The sequence below is a fragment of the Vigna unguiculata genome, chromosome 3 (assembly GCF_004118075.2).
Source record: "Vigna unguiculata cultivar IT97K-499-35 chromosome 3, ASM411807v1, whole genome shotgun sequence".
In the NCBI taxonomy this organism is placed as follows: domain Eukaryota; kingdom Viridiplantae; phylum Streptophyta; class Magnoliopsida; order Fabales; family Fabaceae; genus Vigna; species Vigna unguiculata.
The window spans coordinates 57,793,713-57,815,417 of record NC_040281.1 but is presented as its reverse complement, the minus strand read 5'-3'; the positions used below and the strand labels follow the sequence as shown (position 1 = coordinate 57,815,417).

The following is a 21,705-nucleotide window of genomic DNA, read 5'->3' as shown; positions in this document are numbered from 1 at the left end:
ATATATATATATTAATTTACAAATTATTGTATTTAGGTATATTTTGTCTTATATTTGATAACCTAAACATAAAATTATTGTATTGGCATAATTAAAAAAGGATGAACATTTAGATTGAGAGTAATATTTGAAAATGAAAATAGAAAAAACACAATATTAGACTAAAAACAACCATCGTATAAACCAATTAGGCGACCAGTGTGGTACGCAAAATTATTTGGTTGTTAGATTTTTTTAATTATATATCAGTAAAAAAAAAATAGTATATTTTGAAGAAATAAAAATGTTAAAATATCACAAAGTAGTCTTAAAAAAACTGATGGTTATATTCTAAAAAAACTTCTCAAGAATATAATTAAAAAGAGTAAGAAATCAGACGAAACAATACTGTTAAAAAGATGATAATTAACAAGTAATATCTTAATTTACTTTTTCTCGATAGTTTCTATAATTTTCCGTCAATGTGCAGGGGTGTCAGGATTATTATTTGGTTGGTGAAATAGACCTTAATTCGCTGTAAGCTAATTATTTAAGATGATAAATAATGTTTAACTGTGGAACAGCGAAAATGTGGTGGCCCATAACCCACAGTTCCAGAATTGAAACTTGGTCTTGATAAGAGTTGCTTCCGTTTTCCACAGTTATTTTTCATTTTTTTATATTTTATTTTAGCACGTATTTTGTAATTAAAGATATAGCTAGAAATAATCATAATATATATATATATATATATATATATATATATATAATATTAGGATTGACGACAAGTCTCTCGAAACTTAAACAACAACAAAACGTGAATTTAATTATATTAGCATAAATTTAATATTTGTTAATTTAAAAAGTTATTGTATTTAAGTAAAGGCGGATCTTGAACAATATGTTTTGGAGAGTAAAAATAATGTATTCAAAATTTACATATTTAAATACACTGATGTAATAAAAACGAATATATACGTTAATATAATTATAACTATAAACTAAGTCACACATATATAAAGATTGTCTTTCGTTTTTTTAAATTTTTTAACACATCTATAACTGAATCAAAATTAAAAATTTCAGCTACTTTTTTCTTCAATGTACATAACTATATTGTTGACAAGAAATTCATCATTTATTTTACTAATGTCAATATATTGATTCAACAAGTCTTCACAAACTTTCATTATACATAACTGTATTGTCATATTTTCAATATATGATCAATTTTAAAAAATAAATCTATTCTTTTAACTTTCATCAATTACTTATTTAAAAAATTGAAACTAAACAATAATTTATGAAATGTAATTACTAAAAAAAATATACGATAATTAATCACATTTAAAAGTCGATTATGAAAAAACATTTAAAAATACTAACACTTTTATATAAATATATAAAAAAATTTAAAATACAAAATATATAAAAATATATTAAAGTTTTAAAAAAAATTAAATTATATATAAATTAATATAAAAAAATTGGGGGATGTGGTCAAAGTCCCTTCTGGTCCTAAGCTCCGCCACTGTATTTAAGTGTATTTTGTCTTATATTTGAGAATCTAATCATAAAATTATTGTATTAGCATAATTAAAAAAGAATGAGCATTTAAATTGAGAGTAATATTAGAAAATGAAAATAGAAAAGAATCACAATATTAGGCCAAAAAAATCATTGTAATTTTTTTTTTCTATTCGTATGAACCAATTAGTCGACCAGAGTGGTACACAGATTTATTTGGTTGTTAGAATTTTTTAATTATATATTAGTCTTTAGATGGTAAAAAAAAATAGTATATTTTGAGGAAATAAAAAAATGTCCAAATATCACAAAGTAATAATATTAAATAAAATGATGGTTACCTTAAAATAATGAATAAATAAATATATTGAGATCAAAACATCAGAGTACTGTCAACATTTTTACTAATTGCTTGAAATTTGCTGGTCATGTCACGGGAAAATGTCAATCCTCTTATGAATCATATTGAATTTGATGTTATTCCTATCTTAAACAAAATTTGATCAAATTAATTACGGCGCATTTAACATTCAAAGATTTTTTTGTTTAGATATAAAATAAAAGCGCATATATTAGATGAGTTTAAGATTGTTTTCAAAAATTGTTCACATGGATACGTTTAGATACTATTTTTATTATTTTGGATGAAATTTCGTGAGTAATATGTTTATGTTGTTTAAATATCAAATATAGTTTTAGTTGCATATTTTTTTAGTACCACAAATTTAAACAGAACGTATAATAACAAATACATAATTTGAAACGTATTCATGAATTTTAAAATATTTCTTTGTATATCTTTATTTTGATTTTTGTACACCGATATCTTAATCATTTTCTTAAAGCAATTTTATGTGGAACTAACTGAGGAATAAATACTCCAAATTATACATTCCTGTGATTAACCACCATTTATTGCTCGCGTCATTCCATATAAAACCCTACATGTACATGCAAGTGTTTCTCAAATTAAAGTCTCATTGACATGATCATAATATAATAATTAAAGTATCATTTTTACAAAATGTAATTGGTCAGTGTATCAATTCAATTAAGATGAAAATGTTTGAATTATTATTATTTGAAAAAAAATTAAGCGCACAACTTTTGATACATTCTTAAGAATATTTCTTAACCTATTCATTTTGTTATTAATTAATACTACAAAATACAAATACGTCAAAGAGTTTGACAAAGTTAACTGTGCCTCCAATTACCATTTATTTCAAATTTTGATAATTACATTTTCGAGGATGACCTAAATAGTCAGTATGTTCAACATGAGTACTAATTTGGGTTGTGCAAGACACTTGCCACTTGATAAACCAATTTAACATACGAGACTCAGATTATAAACACTTTTTAGAGATCCAGATTAAATATACTTTTAACGTATTTCCCTTGCATTGTGCCAGAAACAAAGTAAATGAAGTTCTTACTTGTACACATAACTTATACGGAATTTTGCATCACTGATTCGTCTGATGGCAGCCATGACAGCTCTGAGAATTTCTGAGTAACACTTGAATGTTGGTAGCAGTGGTAGTTCTAGAAGTTTGAGTGTAGAATGCAATTCCTCAATCAAGCTTTTGAGTTATAGATGGTTCGCTATAAACAGTGTTTTGTCACTCCTGGTAGCTTGTCCTAGGTCACGGTCAAAAGATTGAACTCACGACCTAAGGCCCAAGATAATTCATTACGGGCATTAATGCTTATGTTGTATTCCTTGAAGAATCCGTTAGATGTTATTACCGACAAAATTGCCCTGGAAAATGGAAAAATTATATGAAACACGGAAAAGGTAAACTATGAAGAAAATTTCTGGAAAAATTATGTGTGATGAATTCTTAATGCTACACAGCTGAGATCAAATACTATCAACATCTGAGATCAAGATCAATAATGAGCACTCACCTACAAGCTAGGAGGTCAGATGATGAGGAGTTGGTCATATTTTCAACCTTGCGAATTACTACATAGCTGAAAGACAAACACAAGATTTTAAAAAATAATTCTAAATATGCAAATTTCATACAAATACGAAATCATAAATCCTCAACAAGGTTCGTTTGGATAACACCATAAGATGTCAAGGTATAGAAAGTTTTTCGGATTATGGAAAATAAAGATCATATGAAAAATTCCAAGTTTTAAAATGGTCAATATAATAAAAAGCTACATAGCCAAACAATACTTCACCTTTTCACCCCAGCAGGAACAGTATCATGAAGTACGTGATGATAAGCAGGATCAAGCACATCACTCACAGCACCAGGAATTATTGATCCTAGAAAGCCACTTGAACTCTTGCTCCTGCTAAAGTCACCAAATATGCATGAGATGACTTCCAAAATCCATTTCAGAGAAAGCAAGATAATTAAGGGAAAAAACATCGGAAATAATTTTTCTCAAAGAGAAAAGGAAGGTAATCAAGATTATATGCAACACTAAAATCAGCCACAGAGGTTGTACACATTTATCACGAAATCACTATTATGCAACCACATCTTCCTTTATATGAATCAGAATCAAATTTGAAGTTTTCATTATGAGAGGTTTCTCATGCTTGCTGGTCCATTTGAGTGGTGACTGAGTCAAGCAAGATAAATAACGTTGCTTTAAATTTAAGTTAGGCTGGCAATACATCAGTGATCTTAAGAAACCTAAACTTATATGACAATATTCACTGAATACAACAATAAAGTAGCCAAAAAGATGGAAAGTGGGGAAGAATATTTTAAGTTGCAATTCTCGCCTTGGATGTGAAGCAAATCCAAGAGTGAAAAGATGAATAGAACCAGAAGAACTTGAGGCTGCAAGGATATCTGGAAGCTGCTTTGATGGTCCAAATGACAGTGAAAATATAGTAGACGGGTATGTCCCCCTTCTAAAGCTATATGACTGCTGAAAAAAAACATGTCAGTTCAACAGTTGAAGTAAAATAGTAACACATAAAATTAAAAGCATAAAAATAGCTACTAGGTCTATAATCCACAATGAATATAACTCATGTATGAATTACTTCCGAGAAATAACAGTTGAGAAAAAAAGAGCATTACGTTAGAGGAAAATATTTGATTTCATGGTTCAATTAATGCTATACACTTTACATGTTTACCTTCATTAACATGGTTAGAAAAAAATGTAACCAGTCTTTGGTCACCACATCTGTGTCAACATATTATTCAGTAAAAATCCAAAGTTATGAATATCATCTACTATCTACTGAATGTAACCAAAATTTCAACACACGCCACCAAATATAGTCATGTCTTTGAGATTGTCAATCAGGATTTGTGTCAAGCAAAAGAGATTCTCGATGAAGCAAGAAAGCAGTCAAAACATCATTAAGTTTCTAAATATTACCAAAATAGGTGTTGATGAATTATAAATCGAATTAAGTGATCCAGAAAACCTTAACAAAATAATAGCCGAGGCATTGAGTCGTAAGAAAACCAACATGATAGTATGTATTATTAGGCAAGTGTGTTGTTTTTTGAAGTTTGTGGGCAAAAAATGCCCTTGGTAGGACTCTTTGTCTCTGGGATAGCAATTGTATTAATGTATCATATATGATTTATGTGTCCATGAATGTATTTAATTGGTTTATCAATTAGTGTTCTATCCAAAGTTTCATCTGGTAGACAGACAGTACACAACCTTAAATGAGGATATGAAAAAACAACAGGAGGATCGACAGCCTATTCACATAAAACATACAACTGCTTTTATCTTTAAGAGTCATCCAACATAGAAGACAATTGAACAGAGAATGAGAAGCGAGAGAGTTAGAATCAAGGAATTGCACAAGACCAATTAACCACTCTCTCAGTTTACAAATATAAAGGCCCCCTAACAGATAGGGTTTCTCCCTCAAACACAATCAATACCAAATGCCCATCGAATACAGAAACCGCCGCACAAATGCATAACTATGTAAAGACTCGTCGCATAAATTTCCTATGAGAAAGTACACATGCAAAATATAAAATGGAGGGTATATGTCCACGGTGCAAAAACAGTTTAGGAACACTAGCTAATATTATGAGAATTCACACACTTGAGCCAACATTCTTAGTTAAGGGACTGTGTTTTGATATGACTTGAAGGGACCTACCAGAGAACAGTACCAATATTATGACCATAATTTCAAGGAGAAAGAATACTGAGAGATGTAAGAAACAATGATTTATACCACCAATATTCCCAATTAATATTTAGAAATATTGACTTCTATTCATCACCTTTGTTGCATCTGACACCAAATGAACTCTGATTATGGTACCTTGCTCAGATGCTGTAGCTATGTACATTCCATTAGAAGAAAGAACCATTGCAGCCAATGGTGAACGATGAGCCTCAATCTGTAAATCATGTTTGATAATGCTTATGAATATAGGTAAAAAATATAAACAACCATATACCAGCTCATATGTCAACCATTAAAAAGAAAATATCACTGTCAGAAGATAAAATAACTCAATTGCTGATATGTAGTTAAACTCAAAACTTTTTCCTGCTGTGCTCCCTAAAGAAGGAAATCCCATAATGCAAGTAGGCATTAGCATACCGTGCATGTAACTGGTTAGTATATTAAACATATTAGAACAAACAAGATATGCCAAATCATGACGACAGTAAATAAAATTGATTATTACTAAACATTCAAAAACGTAAAGCATAATATTGTAAGTTTTATCATCTCACTAGTTTGAGGCTACAAGATAGGATGATACAAAAGTAAAAATTCATGAAATTATAGTAACATAGTCGTTTAGCATTCAGAAGGAAATTTATGTATAACCTCACAGTGTAAATGACGATTCATGACATTATACAACAATGCAGATCCTTTGGTAGTACTGGCAGGAAGAGCCAAATAGCAAGCATCCAAACAAGGGGAAAAAGCGCAAAGCCCTGTGGGGAAAAATTGCCTCAGAAAATTATATCATGATATAGCAGTTTGTTGGCATGATTAAAAGTTTAATTCACCGTGTTTGTGGCAATCCGATGAGAATAGAATAATATAGTCATAATCTAAAAAGTAAGAACTACAATTAACAATTAAAGTATCCAATTAAATGAAATTAAGGCCCACAGTGATTCCACCCTCACCTTTAATATTTGGCACTGTGTCAATAATGTCCACAATACTGAGACTATTTATTTCATATACATATGCTTTATCTTGTAAAATGACAACGAGTCTGCATTATGGAGAAACAGAGAGATTAGGGTAATATTAGTGGTCAAAGAAGGTAATAGGACTTGACAAAAAACTTTATTGAGAAAAGAATAATAACTAAAGAAATTCAGATATATAGGAAAGTGGCTGAATCCAAAACTTGTAGACTAGCATGCATTAATGTTAAATATAAACTAACAAAATAATAATCTGATCGTATGTCTCTACTACACAATGAACACATACAAAGCTCCAGAAACAGACAGAACACCAATTTGTTAAACATTCTCATTTGAGTCACCTGAATGATCAGCAAATTTGGACAAAAACAACCCACAGACAAGTCCCAAACTTTCTCCTTAGTTCTACTCTATATGTTACAAACCAAGTGAGAAGAGAGGGAATGATAGATGGAAACAAACGGAAAGAAATCAACGATTTTGTTAGATGATTGAAAATAGAACAGAGGAGAGTCTATCCAGCACGATTTCCACTTTCAAAAAGGATTACTCCATTCACTCACAAACTATCAAATTCAGAATGAAGCCCCTAATCTGAGTCTTAGTTTCCCCTGCAGATGTAACCAATCTTTCTAACTAATGTACAAAAAGTTGCCCCTTTCTGTTCCAACAATATGAAATATAAGTTCCAACACAAACCGCAACCTCATAAAGTAAGCCACAGATATCACTAGTCAGCATAATTATAACAGCAACATACTTCCTTACAAAAAATAAGCATTTGGCAGTGCTACACTGAGTATTAGGAAAATATCATGATGCCTTCATCACATGTATGCATAAATAATCATTGTTTCAGTGATCAACCCCCCACCAGGCTTCAAGAATGTTTGATGCCCATTTCATATTCTAATATTAAAAACACAGCATAGTATGATTTTATACAAAAAAAGAAAATGTCCGACAGTGAAGATGGAGTTTTGACCTTTGTCTATTCATGCGAACAGCAAGTATGGACGTTAGAAAGTTCAATTCTCTAAGAGCAGCACCCGTGGTTTTATTGAACAAACAGAGACGGCGAGGGGACAAAGATGGCTGCATGTAAATAGACAATTAAACAAAAAAAGCAGAAGCTCAAGTCCATGCCCAATAGCAAAGCTTGTTGAGTAATCATGAGTATAGTACCTGATCACCAGCACCAACGATAGCAAGAAGACTGGAGCTAAACAGCATCTCCACAATAACAAAAGCTCCAACAGCTGCAAGAAAGAAGTATGAATATTAAGAGATTGAATTAAAAGAAAAAAAAGAAGTTTTTAATCAATTAAATGGAATTTACCTCTTTCATAGCAGAGTTTTCCTGTATTGGTCTCAAATATTCTAAAACCATCCCTGGTGCCAACAGCAAAGTAACTACAACGAAATATGTATACATGAAGTGAGCGATTTTGAATGGATTTTGGAGGAATTGGAAGAAATTGAAAGAGCATGAATTGACCTAAGGTCTTGGTTGAAAGAAGCGCATAGGATAGAGGAAGTAGAAGAGTGGTTGGCCATTGAATTGAGTTTCAATTACAAGTGCTGCTCCGAAGCTTCCCTAAACCCTACCTATGATCATCATTCCCAAAACAAATAGGTACCTTGTCCCACTCGCTTCTTCTGATTGTTTTCTGATAGGTATTTATAGATGATGGTTAACAATTTTTATATTTTACCGTTAAGGCAAATCTCTGATTTAAAATATATTCTTTCACTTCAAATCAAATATATATCACGTTAGTTGTAAGTTTATATAAATTTTTAATAAATATAAGTTTAATTAATTTTTAGTTCTTCATAAATATTAAAATTTTCAATCATTAATTTTTTTTAGTTTGTTCAGTTTTTTTTTTAAATTTAAAATTTTCTATTAAATTCTTGTTATTAGTTCATTCTGATAATTAAGCATTGCTGTTTATGTTGTTGTTATTTTATTTCGTCAAATATTATTTTCTAATTTTCTAATTTTATATAAAAATATAAAATTATAAAGTTACATGTTATAAAATTAAATAAAATAGTGAGTCGAGATAATAAATAAGGTGATGAGTACAGATAATAATTATATCACCCATTAAAGTCACCTTACATTTTTAGAAAACAATTTAACTGAGTTCAATTAAAAAAGTTTAAATATTAAATAGTCGATAGATATAAAAATTTAATAAAAGCTCAATTAAACTTTTTTAAAATTTATCCGCATTAAAAACCAAATAATTAAATACCAATCTAATCCAAAATGTTAAAATTACCTCTGCATCACATTTCCTACACTATAATAAGGTTGTACTTAGAGATGTCAAATGGATTTTAACTCGTGAATTAATCAGGTTCATCACGGGTTCGAGCTGGGTTAGGTTAAGAAAAATTTAACTTTTTCAAAAGTGGGTTGAACTCAACCCGGCTCACTTAATCCACGGGTTAAACGGGTTCGAACCGGGTTGAAGGTGGGTTGGCTCACTTAACCTATCAACATTTTTTTACAATTTATTTTAATTTATTTTAATTTATTTTTAATTTTTTTAATAATTATTTACTATTTCTATTATATTTGTTCACAATTTCATATTTTTAAATGCTAGAATGTTGCTTAATTATATTTGAATAGTTTGAATGTTTAATTAATTTGATTGTCAAGTTATATATGTTGATACTTTAATCTTTAACCATAATCTTTATAGTAAATTACTCAAATAACCGTCTCATAAACAATTTTTTCTAAATTAGCATGAAAAAGATGTATAGTTTTTTTATTTATATTTTGTTGAATAGCATGACAGAAAATTTGTAATATTAGTCATGCTTTCTTAGACTATATGGATATTTTCTTGAAAATAATTCTTCATATATTGGTGGTGAGCATGATCAAAATATTGGTTATTGATTTTTATGATTGTCATTTCATGGGTTACTTAAAAATTTATTTAAATATTTGAATACTAAAAAAAAAATATTTTTTTTAGGTGGGTTGGTGAGCCAACCCACTCAACCCATCAATCCGTGGTGGGTTGAGCCGGGTTACAAAATTTCTGGTTCACCATAAAGTGAGCCTGGTTGGGTTCACTTATTTTCAACCCGGCTCGTAGTTAGCCAACCCGTGTGAGCCGGATTGGCTCACTTTGACATGTCTAGTTGTACATTATTACCGTTCTAAACTATCTAAAAAACTAATATAATATTTTTGAGTAGACTCACAAAAAAAAGATATGAGACAAGTTGAGATATTAAACTCATTATCCCGCAGAGACTTACAATTTATGTGGGTTAAAGGTGGGGTAGAACAGGCTAGTCCACTGATTTGTTTACAAAATTAATATTTTTCTTTTTCAATCCCTACATCATTCATTGTATCATTTATTATTGTTGATGTAAGTTCCTTTTATTATTATTATTATTATTATTATTATTATTATTATTATTATGTATAATCATTGTATGTAAGATAATGATTTTAGTTATTGAATATGAAATATCTTTTTATACATTTTTAGGTTAATAAACTTGTGTTTGTCTTGTAAGGTGACATGTTGTTATTGTACTTTAGCTATATAATCTTCGGTGTTATTATTTCTTATTTTTTGATTCGTTAAACTAATTTGAATTATTTCGATAGAAAATGAATATCAATTATTATGCAAAAATAAAAAAGTTTGTATTTTGCTTATTTTGCTCATCACAAATGCGGTTCAACTTACGGAACAAGATTGGCCCGAAAAGTAAAACTGTTTTTGAACTGCAGGTTAGATCGATCCACCTAGCCATCTTAACAATACTATAATATAATTTATCAGTCCTTATAAACTACCAAATTCGATGTACATATCATTATATATTAGGTTTAATTACTCAGACAGTTCTTTGTGTGACATGTGACATTGTCAATGCCACGTGACATTCCAATATCATTGTCATTGTGTTGATTTCAATTTAGTCCACATATATGTCTTTTTGATTCAATTTAGTTCCTACTTATGTATTTTTGATTCAATTTTGTCCCAATTTTTTTAATAATTAAAATATTTTTTAATCCATTTTGTATAAGATTAAAACTAATTAAGTATAAATATTTTTATAAAATTGAGTACTGATATTTACATTGTTTTTCTCCAATTTTACACCAAATTTATTATTTATATAAATGTTATATTAATACTTTTTTTATTAAAAATGACTATTTAACATATTCAAGAGGTTAGAAAAAAACTCATCATTTTTTTATATCTTCTCTTCCATTATTAAATAAAGGGTTAAATATGTTTTTGGTCTCTTAACTTTTAGTAAATTTTGGAATTAGTCCATTTTGAAACTTTGGACCAATTTAGTCTTTGATCTTTCGAAATATGTGGATTTAGTCCTTTTAATCAAATTTTGGTTGGTTTATTGGATGTTTCGTACGCATTTCAGGATTGTATTTGAGTTGTTTATACTGTTTGACACATTTTTGCTTTAATGTTAAGTCAAATACTATTATGAAACGCGCTTGAAATGTCAAATAAACTTAACAAAATTTGATTAAAAGGACTAAATCCACGCATTTCAAAAGATGGAGGACTAAATTGGTCCAAAGTTTCAAAATGGACTAATTCCAAAATTCACTAAAAGTTAAGGGACCAAAAACATATTTAACCCTTAAATAAATGAAAAAATATAAATGAAAAAAATAAGTAATTTTCTTTTGTCTCACTTGATAGTGAACTATTTGTTTAATATTTAACATTATTTTTTATCTCGTGAACTTTTTGTATATTCATTTTTTATTAATTTCGGTGAGTATATAAATTCACAAGTTTCTTTTTCTATATTAATAAAAAATTAATATACAAAAAGGTCATGAAATAAAAAATAATGTTAAATATTAAACAAATAGTTCACTTATTAGTTCACTATAAGTGAACAAGAGAAAGTTACTTCTTTTTTTCATTTATAATTTTTTCATTTATTTAATAATGGAAGAGAAGATATGAAAATATGATGACAGAAATGATGAGTTTTTGTCTAACTTCTTTTTAATAACAAAAGAAAATAAATAAAATTAAAAGAAAATACAAGATATGAAAAACTCAAAAGACAATAGAAAGAAAAAACAAAAAACAAAAAATATCTTAATTATTTTATTTCTTTATATATTTGATTTTATATTTTATTATTTATTATTGTACTTTATAAAATATGTAAATAAATACTTAACTTAATTTTTATTAATTTTTAATATAATATTATTTAATTTAAAAAGATGCATACAATTTTAAAAAATTTAAAAATTAAATAATTTTAAAAATTTTAAAATATAAAAATAATATAAAAAAATTAAAAAAATTTGGGGAGATGGTCGTGGACCCGCTGCCCCTTCTAACCTCCACCACTGCTTTTAACCATCTTTATATATATATTTGAAATCAAGTTTTTATTGTTACTTGTCATTTATTAAATTGTTTATTCTTTTTTATAGTACATAATTAATTTATTTTTAAAAGTTTATTAAATATAAATAAACACCCATTACAAAAATTAAATGATAAAATAATTAATTTAATTTTAAGAGTAGTTAAATTTATAATTAACGACTACTTAAAGAATAAAAATAATAATTAATTATTTAATTTTAAAAAGTTACTCAAATTATAACATTAAGAAACTGTTAAATTTAAATTAATTATCATTTAAAAATTAAAAATAATACAAAAATAATTTTAGTTCAAAAAAAAGTGATTTAAAAATAATTAAAAAAATAGATGAAGATTCTTATAATAAATTGTATAAATTATTGTATGAAGAGAATTTTTCTCTTTGGTGTGCATATTATTTTTTAATTTTATATTGTAAGTAACACATTTTTAAATTTAACCATTTTTTTCTAAATTTAATCATTTTTTAAATTATAAAAATCATCTACAAAATAAATAAAAATATTCATAATTATATTGTAATAATTATTTATATTTATTTTTATCATTATAATTTCATTATTTTTTTTATTATGAAAGAAAGTGAATACAATTAATAAAGATGATAAAACTATCATGTTTATAGGTATTGTTTTACTATTTTATGTATTGTGGTGATTTTTTTATTTGTGCTAAATATTTTATTTTATTACGGCCTGAAGAAATGGACACACAGGATTGTCGTGTTTGTACTTTTATTAGTAAAACACTATATCATATGCATAAAAGTAAAATTGAATTGTAAAGAGGAATATAAGAACGTGAACAGTAAGCCATAAAAAATAGGGATTATATATCAAATGTTAATAATAACTATTAATTTATTTGCAAAAATTAATGGATGGATCGGAAGAAACAAAATGATCAATCATATAAAACAATCTTGTTTATACCCAGTTATATATGGTGAACTAATTTTACTTTAGTCTCGAACTTCCAACACTACTTTTTAAGAAGAACTAATAGGTTTAAAAAAAAAAAAGTGGAGAGCTCGTTTTGTTCTTATAATTTCTTTTAAACGTAAAATTTCTAATAAAAATAATAATTTTGTTATACATTTGTAATTGATGATAATGTAAAACTATTTTACATTTTCAGTACACAACATTTTTTCTCTCTATACTTGATATGTTAAATTTATTTATTTTTTATCAACGTTATTTTTTTAGTTTAAAAATAAAATATTATTTTCCCATTTTTTAACAAAATTCAACCTGTTGCAATCTGGTGACCGAAGATTGACTTTCGCATCTCCGTTTTCTGGTAATGGTTTTAATACTTGCTTTCTTTTTTGTTATAACAAAAATAGCCGTTTAAAGGATCTTTTACTTTTTCCGAAATTTTAATTTTGGAGTGTACCAGGGTCATCCGAAATTAATTTTTTAAATCATTAATGAATTGACATTTTGAAACAGAAATCTAACATTCCAAAAATTATATTTCAAGTAATGACATTCTAGTCACTATAGAAATCACATTTCTAAATGAGAATTTAACCCAGTATTACAATTTTTAAAACAATTTATATTAATTAAGGAATTAAATTTCAGAAGTAAAATCTCCAACGTTAAGGAAGAGTAAAATCTCAAAAAAATCTAGCATTGTACCAAAAATAATAAAGGTTGTTTTTTAGATAACGGTTAAAAACATAGACCGGTGTCACTTTAAAAAAGGAACAGTGCAAAAAGCGAGAAAATTGCATTACAATGGCGCTGATTCTTTATTAAAGTTTAAAAGTATATGAGGAGGTGGAGATTCTATTAACGAGGTTGTCTTCTGGTCCTTCTCTTGTCTCTTGAGTTTGTATGCTAGAATGAGTGTTTAAGCACCATTTTACCAACCAAAAACTCCTCAATAATTAGAATTAACATACTTTGAGAATCAACCATGTTCATTTAGACCATGTTAGTAAGAGATATATTTTGGAGCAGGTATTGGAGTCAAAGAAAATCATACAAAGGGAGAAAAAGGAAAATTTCCAACACTATACTATAGGAGTAGCAAAGACAGACAGAAAGGTAAAAAAGAACACACGAAAAGACACTAAATGGAGAAAAAGAGCAAGCGTGACCCTGCAAAGCATCAGATTGACAATGACCTCTAACAGCTCAAAAGCTCGGACTGTGACCATCACACACTCATACTTCTAAGTTTGAACATACATGAACAAGACATGTGAGAGGACTCTACGAGATATGCATGCCCATCTTCATCTTCAGTCAAATATCATTCTGCGGAACACACCCTCTTGTCTCTGCTGCTTCACACTCCACAGCAAAGAATCTGATGATGTTCCCTGTCCAACCCTATAAAAAGTCTAATGTGCGTATTGCGCACCCACCTACCACATTTTCCACCATTATAAATATATTTTGCACCCAAATACACAGGAACACGAGTACAACTGCACTGGTACTAACCTCTTTATTTACAACACAGACCCAATATGACAAAACTTTTTGGAATATATATACATTTGATTTAATTATATTATCCTAGAATAACCAAAACTAACTAATTTAAGATTCATGACCAATATAACTCCTTTTGTCTCCTTTTCTATCTTCTTCCTGTTTTCCTTTCCCCATTTATTGTTTATCTAGGACCAGAGAGTTCCATGGCATAGGATTCCAAAGACTGTTCATCATCATCATCCACTGTCATGCCAAACATGCTGGAACGGTCATGAACATCATCATCATGTTTGGAAGCAGAGATAGGGAGGGATGAACTATTGCAACTATTGTTGCTGTGGCTGGGGTTCATGTCGTGATTACCGTAATTATGTGATGATGCCCACTTCTCAGCAAGCCCGTCACCTTCTAGCATTCGAACCACTTCAGACATTTTAGGGCGGTGGGCTGTCAAATATTGAGTACACAGTAAAGCAACTTGCAGCATCTCCCCCACCTCTATTCTATCATAATTGTTTCCTAGCTCTTTGTCCACCAACACTGCAACCTTCTTTTCATGTAGTATTTTCCTAACCTGTCACAACATACGGACAAATATTCATCTCTGGTCTCTGAAGTGTACATAATTCTTTCAGCCAAACTTCAGATACCTATTTCAACAACTACTCAACACTCAGTAGCTTTTTTTTTATTTTTCTGAGAGAAGGGGGGACCGGGAAGTTTGGTTTACAGGTAGCAACTAACTATATTCATTATATATTCCAATAATATCATACTAACTATTGAAGAAAAAAACGAATATCATTCATCATCAGCTGCAGATAGAAAAGTTCCTCTCGTAATTTAGTAACTACAGCACAGAAGTCATCCACTGCTCAACAACAATAACTGATATATTGGACCAGACCAGTCACAGCGACACATAACTAACAATGTTGTTTGAGTTATTAAGAGCAATTAGTTAAAACAGCCAGGTCTAATACAATGCACATACCACACAACAGAAGTGTAGACAATGGTTTTTTATCACAGTTGCTACTCATTTCAGTAAACAAATCTACAAATTTTAAGAACGGGGTTTCCTTTCCCTTTCCATACTAGGGCATTCAATACATTAAGAGAAATGCATAAATAAAATTAAGACATTTTGGTAGAAGCTGTAGCCCAGTGCAGATCATAGCAAATTATTAAAAAGACCATGTTCAGAAAAAACCATGCATGAGGAACTTCCAATGGAGAGTTAAATATTGAATAAGCTAAAAGATATTACTAACTACCAGATTATTATGTCAAATGTTTTAGAATGCTGATTGTTTTGTTTAGGTTGGAGAGAATAGACTTACCCACTCTAGCATAGCACCTTTTTGATTCACCGTTTTCCCAAACTCGAGTGCTGTCATTCCGGTTATGAGCTCTAACAAGAGAATGCCAAACCCAAATACATCTGTTTTCTCAGATGATTGGCCGGTGGAGAGGTACTCAGGTGCAATGTGCCCAACAGTGCCACGGACAGCAGTGGTGACATGGGAATCAGCGTGGTCAAGGAGCTTTGCAAGGCCAAAATCTCCAACAACAGCCTCACAATAGTCATCCAGAAGCACATTGGCGGCCTTCACGTCTCTGTGTATTATCTTTGGATCACATTGCTCGTGCAAATACAGAAGGCCTCTGGCAGCTCCAATTGCAATCCTCTTTCTAGTGTTCCAATCTAAAGCTGGTTTGCCTATCATATAACATACATGATATTAAACCACAAGGAGTCTGAAAGTACTAAGATTCAATAGCTAAATCGTCCCTGGTAACAAAGAAAAACTTGAAGGTAAAACAGTTAGTTTAAGAAAAACCTCCCACACTTTTCATTTATTGTGCTATTTAAAGGAAAACACCATTGGCTTTATAGCCACTCTTGCTAACAGCCACAAAGAAAAAGTAATATTGAATCTATCATTGTAACAAAAGTAGGGATCTGAAGCCTAGATAAACATTATTGAAAACCTGACAAGAAATCATCCAATCAGAGCTTTATTAGGATATCAATTACCCAACTACTGTTTGTAGGCGTACCCCTGATTATCGACTATTCAGAACCTTTCTAGCCTATCATCCAAAATTACAACAATTTGGGAATGTTTATCTGATAGAATGCACCAACATAGCGAACACCAATGACATATTGTAAGCATGAATGCATGACTACATGTTTTAACACTAAAAAGCAGGCGTAACATTGCAAATTACTTAACTAAAACAAAAGAAAAGGAAAGAAATAATGCCCAACGTCCCAAGCGATATTAAATTGCAATTTGAAATGAAAATTAAGGCCCTTCGATCACAAAAATAAGAAAGCCAAAATATGGACAGATCATAGATTAAAACAGGGTTCAAGCAAGATGACAAGTAGATGATATTGCACCTAATAAAATATATCATATTATATGGTCACAGAAAGAGCGCTGGCATGGAGAGAATATCCAACCTCTAAGCCTGGAGGCCACACTGCCATTAGACATATAAGGGTAAACCAAAAGTTTTTCATTAGGAGTAGCACAATAGCCAATTAAGCGAAGTAAATTGCGATGAACTGCCAAGCTGATCATCTCCAACTCTGTTTGGAACTGTGATTCGCCAGCACTGCCATTAACATCTTTCAACCTTTTCACCGCCACCATCGTGCCATCTCCAAACTTCCCCCTATAGACATTGCCAAAGCCTCCAGCACCAAGTATATTCTTGGAGCTGAAATTATCCGTTGCATGTTGAAGCTCTCTGAAAGTGAAATTCTTTAGATTTCCCAAGCTAAGAACTCCTTCTTCCTTGTAATCTGCAACAATACCAAAGCCATAAATATTAATACCTTGATAATACCAATCCAGTATCATATAATTTAAGAACCTTAGTTACAATACTACCCACCACTGATATACAGGATGGCTCCCAGCTGTCGTTTCTTTCTATACCAAAATAGCCCAACAAGCAGGAGGATGACAGAAGCACAACTAAGACTGATCCCAAGTGCTATTGCTAGTTTTTTGGATTTGTGTTTTCCTGTAAACAAAAATGAAATACATATTATAAAAACGTTGAGCAAAGAAAATATAAGAAACCGAGAAGGTGGGAGGGTAAAAGGACGTACCTTCTGATGACACTTGCGAGAAGGAAATTGGTATTAGGGTCGCTGACCCAGAGCAACCTTCAGTAGTGCTGCTCCCACAAACTAATGGGTTGCCCACAATACTAAATAAACAGAAGAAACAGTGAATCAGGACAGAAGCACAGTTGACACTGTGAAATAATTTAATACCGTGTCCACAAAACAAACAGATGAGCAATAAAGAGAGAAGCATACTTGAATGACCTGGCTGGGAACTTAGGTAATGGTCCACTGAGATTGTTATAAGACAGGTCCCTGAGTGCATAGATTTAGCATATCAGTTTCAGCAAAGAAATTGACAAACAGTAAGAAATGAACCAAGTGGCAGGTTGTTTCGATTTTCAAGACACTGACGTGTGAGAAGAGGGAACTACACTCACAAGAAAGCAAGCTGTGGGGTTTTTGCCAGTGACTCGGGAAAGGATCCGGACAAATTATTGTTGTTGAGCCTCCTGCTCCCATTATGGACAAAGAAACAGTAAATTAATAAATTGCACTACATAATTTACACAACAAGATTTGAATCCGAAAAAGAGGTAACAGAATCCAAAAACACAAAAAATAAAATAATAAACTTTACACCTCAACAAAAAAAAGAAGAAAGCAAGTCAACAACTAAAGAACAGATAGTGGGCATTAGCCAATCGTTGCTTAAATAATTTCCCGCACTTTCTTTACCAAAAGAGGACTAAAATCAAGGAAACAATAATTACTCACAGGTACTGGAGACTATTCAATTGACTAAGAGATGCAGGAATCACCCCTGAGAATCGGTTATTGGAAAGGTCTAATGTCTGAAGCTTGGGAAGCGCTCCAAGTTCCGGTGGTATATTGCCTGAGATATTGTTATTCTGCAGCAATCTGCATTCAACCACCAAACCGCTTTTAGAACACTCAAACCACATAAAACACAGCAAAAGAGACTAAAAACACGCTTAAAAGATAATCACGCCAGCTATCCAGCTAGCATTAGATGACCGTTACACGATTAGAGACACGAAAAACACGAAAAAAAAAGTTGTAGAGGTTGCAAAGAGGAGAAGGTGCTAACACTTGTCGAAGATTTGTTAGATTTCCGATTGCCGGAGAGAAAGTGCCGGAGAGAGATTGGCTAGGCGCTCCACTGCAGAAAGAAAAACGAAAGTGAGAAAGTAAATGCAGGAAAAGTGAAAAAAAAAAGCTGGCGAAAGAAAGCGTTTAGTTAAGCACTAACAAGCCTATGACAAGGTCATCGGAAGAGCAAGTGATCATGGCCCAACTGCAAGCGTCGACGGAGTATTCATCCCAGTTATTCAAGACGCCGTGAGGATCATTGAGAGCTGCTTTTATGTTCATCAAAGCCACCACTGCAATTCACCGGTATCGGTACAAAGAATCAATATGAATTAAGCGAAGCTTAAAAATGGTTAGTTATTATTACCTTCGGGATTGCGAGGCTGAGAAGCAGAGGAGAGAGAGAGGAAAAAGAGGAGAGAGAGGAAGTGCAGAGCCATGAGCGGGGGAGTGGAAGAGGAGGGAGAGAAGAGCATGGTATTTGAAAAGGAAGGTTGAGTTGAGATGAAAGAAAGGTTGGTGCTAGGAATGAGACTAGACGAAGGCAACAACACCAAACCAATCTTTTTTTATGTTTGGATTTCTCTCTCCTCTTCCTTCTTTTGGTATATCTCTTTCCCCTTTTGCTTTCTCTCTCTCTCTCTCTTCTCTTCCGTGAGATTGCTTTTTTACTCAGCAGAAGAACGTGAAGGAGGCCGCGAGAATCAAAACGTCCATCAGATGTTGCATTGCAGTGCAGTCCCAGCCTACACTGTGCGTTGCTTCCTTCTTCCGCTTTTTCTTTTTCTACTTTCATTTTACTATTTTATATATATGTCACTGCTCTTGTCTTGTCGATACTCACTCTCTGTGATATTTTTTATAATATAACCAACTTACTTACAATAATCTATAAAAATTTATTTGTTTACTGTGTAAGTATAAATTAAAATAAACCATATTTCATTTTTATGATTGCTTTGGGAAACTATTCAATGAAATTTTATGTCAAGTTCAATCATGAGGATTTGTTGTTGTAACCTATTTAATCACATTAAAATATTTTAAGTATTTTGCATGTTTAAGTCAATCTTTGAACAAGTATTAGATTTTGGTGTTAATTTCATGAACTACGTAATATATTTTTATTTTGAATTTGTCGCATATATATATATATATATATATATATATATATATTGTGAAAAAACAATCACGCATATTAAATATAATTATTTTTATTTATATTAAGATTAAATATATTTTTTATTTGTTGACTATAAATCAAATTAGAATTAGTCCATTTTGTAAATTTTAAAATAATTTAGTTTTTAAATTTTATAAATATATTAATTTAGTCAATTTAACTATATTTTATAGAGTTGTCAAAATGAGTCGTCTGGTCCACCACAGGTTGGCCACTTAGTGGGTCAATCCAACCCGACTCACTTATAAGCGAGCCGAAAAATTTTGAACCTGAATCGGCCCACTACGGGTTGGTAGGTTAAACGATTTGTCTCACTAGCCCACTTAATTAAAATAAAATATAATTTTTTTCTTAAGTCGTAAATTATAATTTAGATTAAAATTTAAATAAACTTCAAGATAATCTAAGTACAATCCAAAATGATGTTAAACTCCAATACAAACAAAAAAAAATCACTATTTAAGATCAAAGCATTCTTGTCACTTATCCAACTATAATATTAGAGTTTTGAATGGATAAATTCACAACATTTTCATCTCTTGAAGCATTTTCTTTATCCCCATCTATTTGGAGTTGAAGCTAGGTTTCCACTTGTCAACCCACTAATGTGTTTAGTTAAAAAAGCAGTCCAACATATCATGTATGACCATACGAATTGGTAGGCCAACCCGCCTCACCACGGGTTCAACCCGGGTGAGCCGGATTTTTGGTGGACCGGGTCAAAAATTGACCCGTACTTACATTTGTAAACAAATTTCAACCAAACACAGCCCAAACTCGTGGTGGGTCGGATTGACCCACTGGTTCTAATCCACTTTGATGGCTCTATGTGTTTATGATAACATTTCAACTAACATTGAAGCGAAAATGTGCCAAACAGTGTAAATAACTTGAATATTATTTTGAAATGTTTATGAAACGTTAAATAAACTTAACAAAATTTGATAAAAAAGACTAAATCTATGAATTTCTAAATATAAAAACTAAATTGAGTTAAATTTTCAAAAAGTGACCGAGTCCAAATTGAGACACCACAAACATGTTTAACCGCTTATTATTATTGAGTTTGCTTAACTAAAACATTGTTTATAACACCTAAAAATATTAATCACCCATGGTTCCTAAAGTTTGGTTTTTTTCAATCTAGGCTTCCATATTATATTTAGGAAAATAACACTTTGACAAAAAATTTCTTATATTTAAGATTTTTAATTTCCAACAACAACAAACTCAACTTCTCTCCTCTGATGTATAATTTTTGTAAAAATGTAAAATTAATTTTTTTTGGGAGGACATTAGTATAAAATGAATAGCCATTTTTTTCACTATAATTTATAAAGTTTTAATTTAAAAACCACATTGTTATTTGATTCATGGTGCATTATATAGAATAACATTTAAATCGGGCTATTGGATTCATGGTACACTAAACAAAAATGTGCTAAATTGAGACACAATTAAATATATAATGAAGAAAAAAAATTAAATTAATGATGTAGCAGAAATGCGAGTCATCCAACAAATCCACCAATTATAATGAGAAAACGAATTAGAGTTTTCAACCCATTTTTATACAGTAAAATAGAACAATCCAGTCCTAATTTTGTGAGCCTAATACAAAACATGTATAAATAAACCGAATCGGTTTACATTGCCATTCACACTCTAAATCCATGACCCACATTTCTCTTATCATTTCTTAATCAATTTATAACTATTTTTTTATTTGACTTCTTTTAAATTTAATATTTTTTAAACTAAAATAACCGT

The 21,705-nt window shown here is 30.5% G+C and overlaps 2 protein-coding genes across 3 annotated transcripts; both read right to left on the bottom strand.

Annotated features, from left to right (window-relative positions):
• Positions 1-2,710: 2,710 nt before the first annotated feature.
• On the bottom strand, positions 2,711-8,309 carry LOC114178601 (autophagy-related protein 18b). 2 transcript variants are annotated; one of them, XM_028064604.1, is made up of 11 exons: positions 8,150-8,309; positions 7,991-8,064; positions 7,837-7,910; positions 7,637-7,746; positions 6,622-6,713; positions 6,311-6,423; positions 5,751-5,870; positions 4,262-4,410; positions 3,706-3,819; positions 3,421-3,486; positions 2,711-3,271 (listed from the first exon to the last, which is right to left on the bottom strand). In XM_028064604.1, exons 1-11 carry the CDS (start codon positions 8,206-8,208, stop codon positions 3,151-3,153), a joined length of 1,092 nt encoding a protein of 363 aa, XP_027920405.1. In that variant the 5' UTR covers positions 8,209-8,309; the 3' UTR covers positions 2,711-3,150. The 2 variants fall into 2 exon arrangements, with proteins under 2 accessions (XP_027920405.1, XP_027920406.1); XM_028064605.1 differs by having other exon boundaries at positions 4,262-4,407.
• Positions 8,310-14,093: 5,784 nt separating this feature from the next.
• On the bottom strand, positions 14,094-19,535 carry LOC114178139 (probable LRR receptor-like serine/threonine-protein kinase At2g23950). Its single transcript, XM_028063870.1, has 11 exons — positions 19,120-19,535; positions 18,913-19,045; positions 18,751-18,822; positions 18,417-18,560; positions 18,080-18,151; positions 17,895-17,954; positions 17,682-17,782; positions 17,462-17,593; positions 17,025-17,369; positions 15,892-16,271; positions 14,094-15,122 (listed from the first exon to the last, which is right to left on the bottom strand). The coding sequence occupies exons 1-11, from the start codon at positions 19,226-19,228 to the stop codon at positions 14,730-14,732; spliced, it is 1,941 nt and encodes a 646-aa protein (XP_027919671.1). The 5' UTR covers positions 19,229-19,535; the 3' UTR covers positions 14,094-14,729.
• Between the last annotated feature and the right edge of the window lie 2,170 nt (positions 19,536-21,705).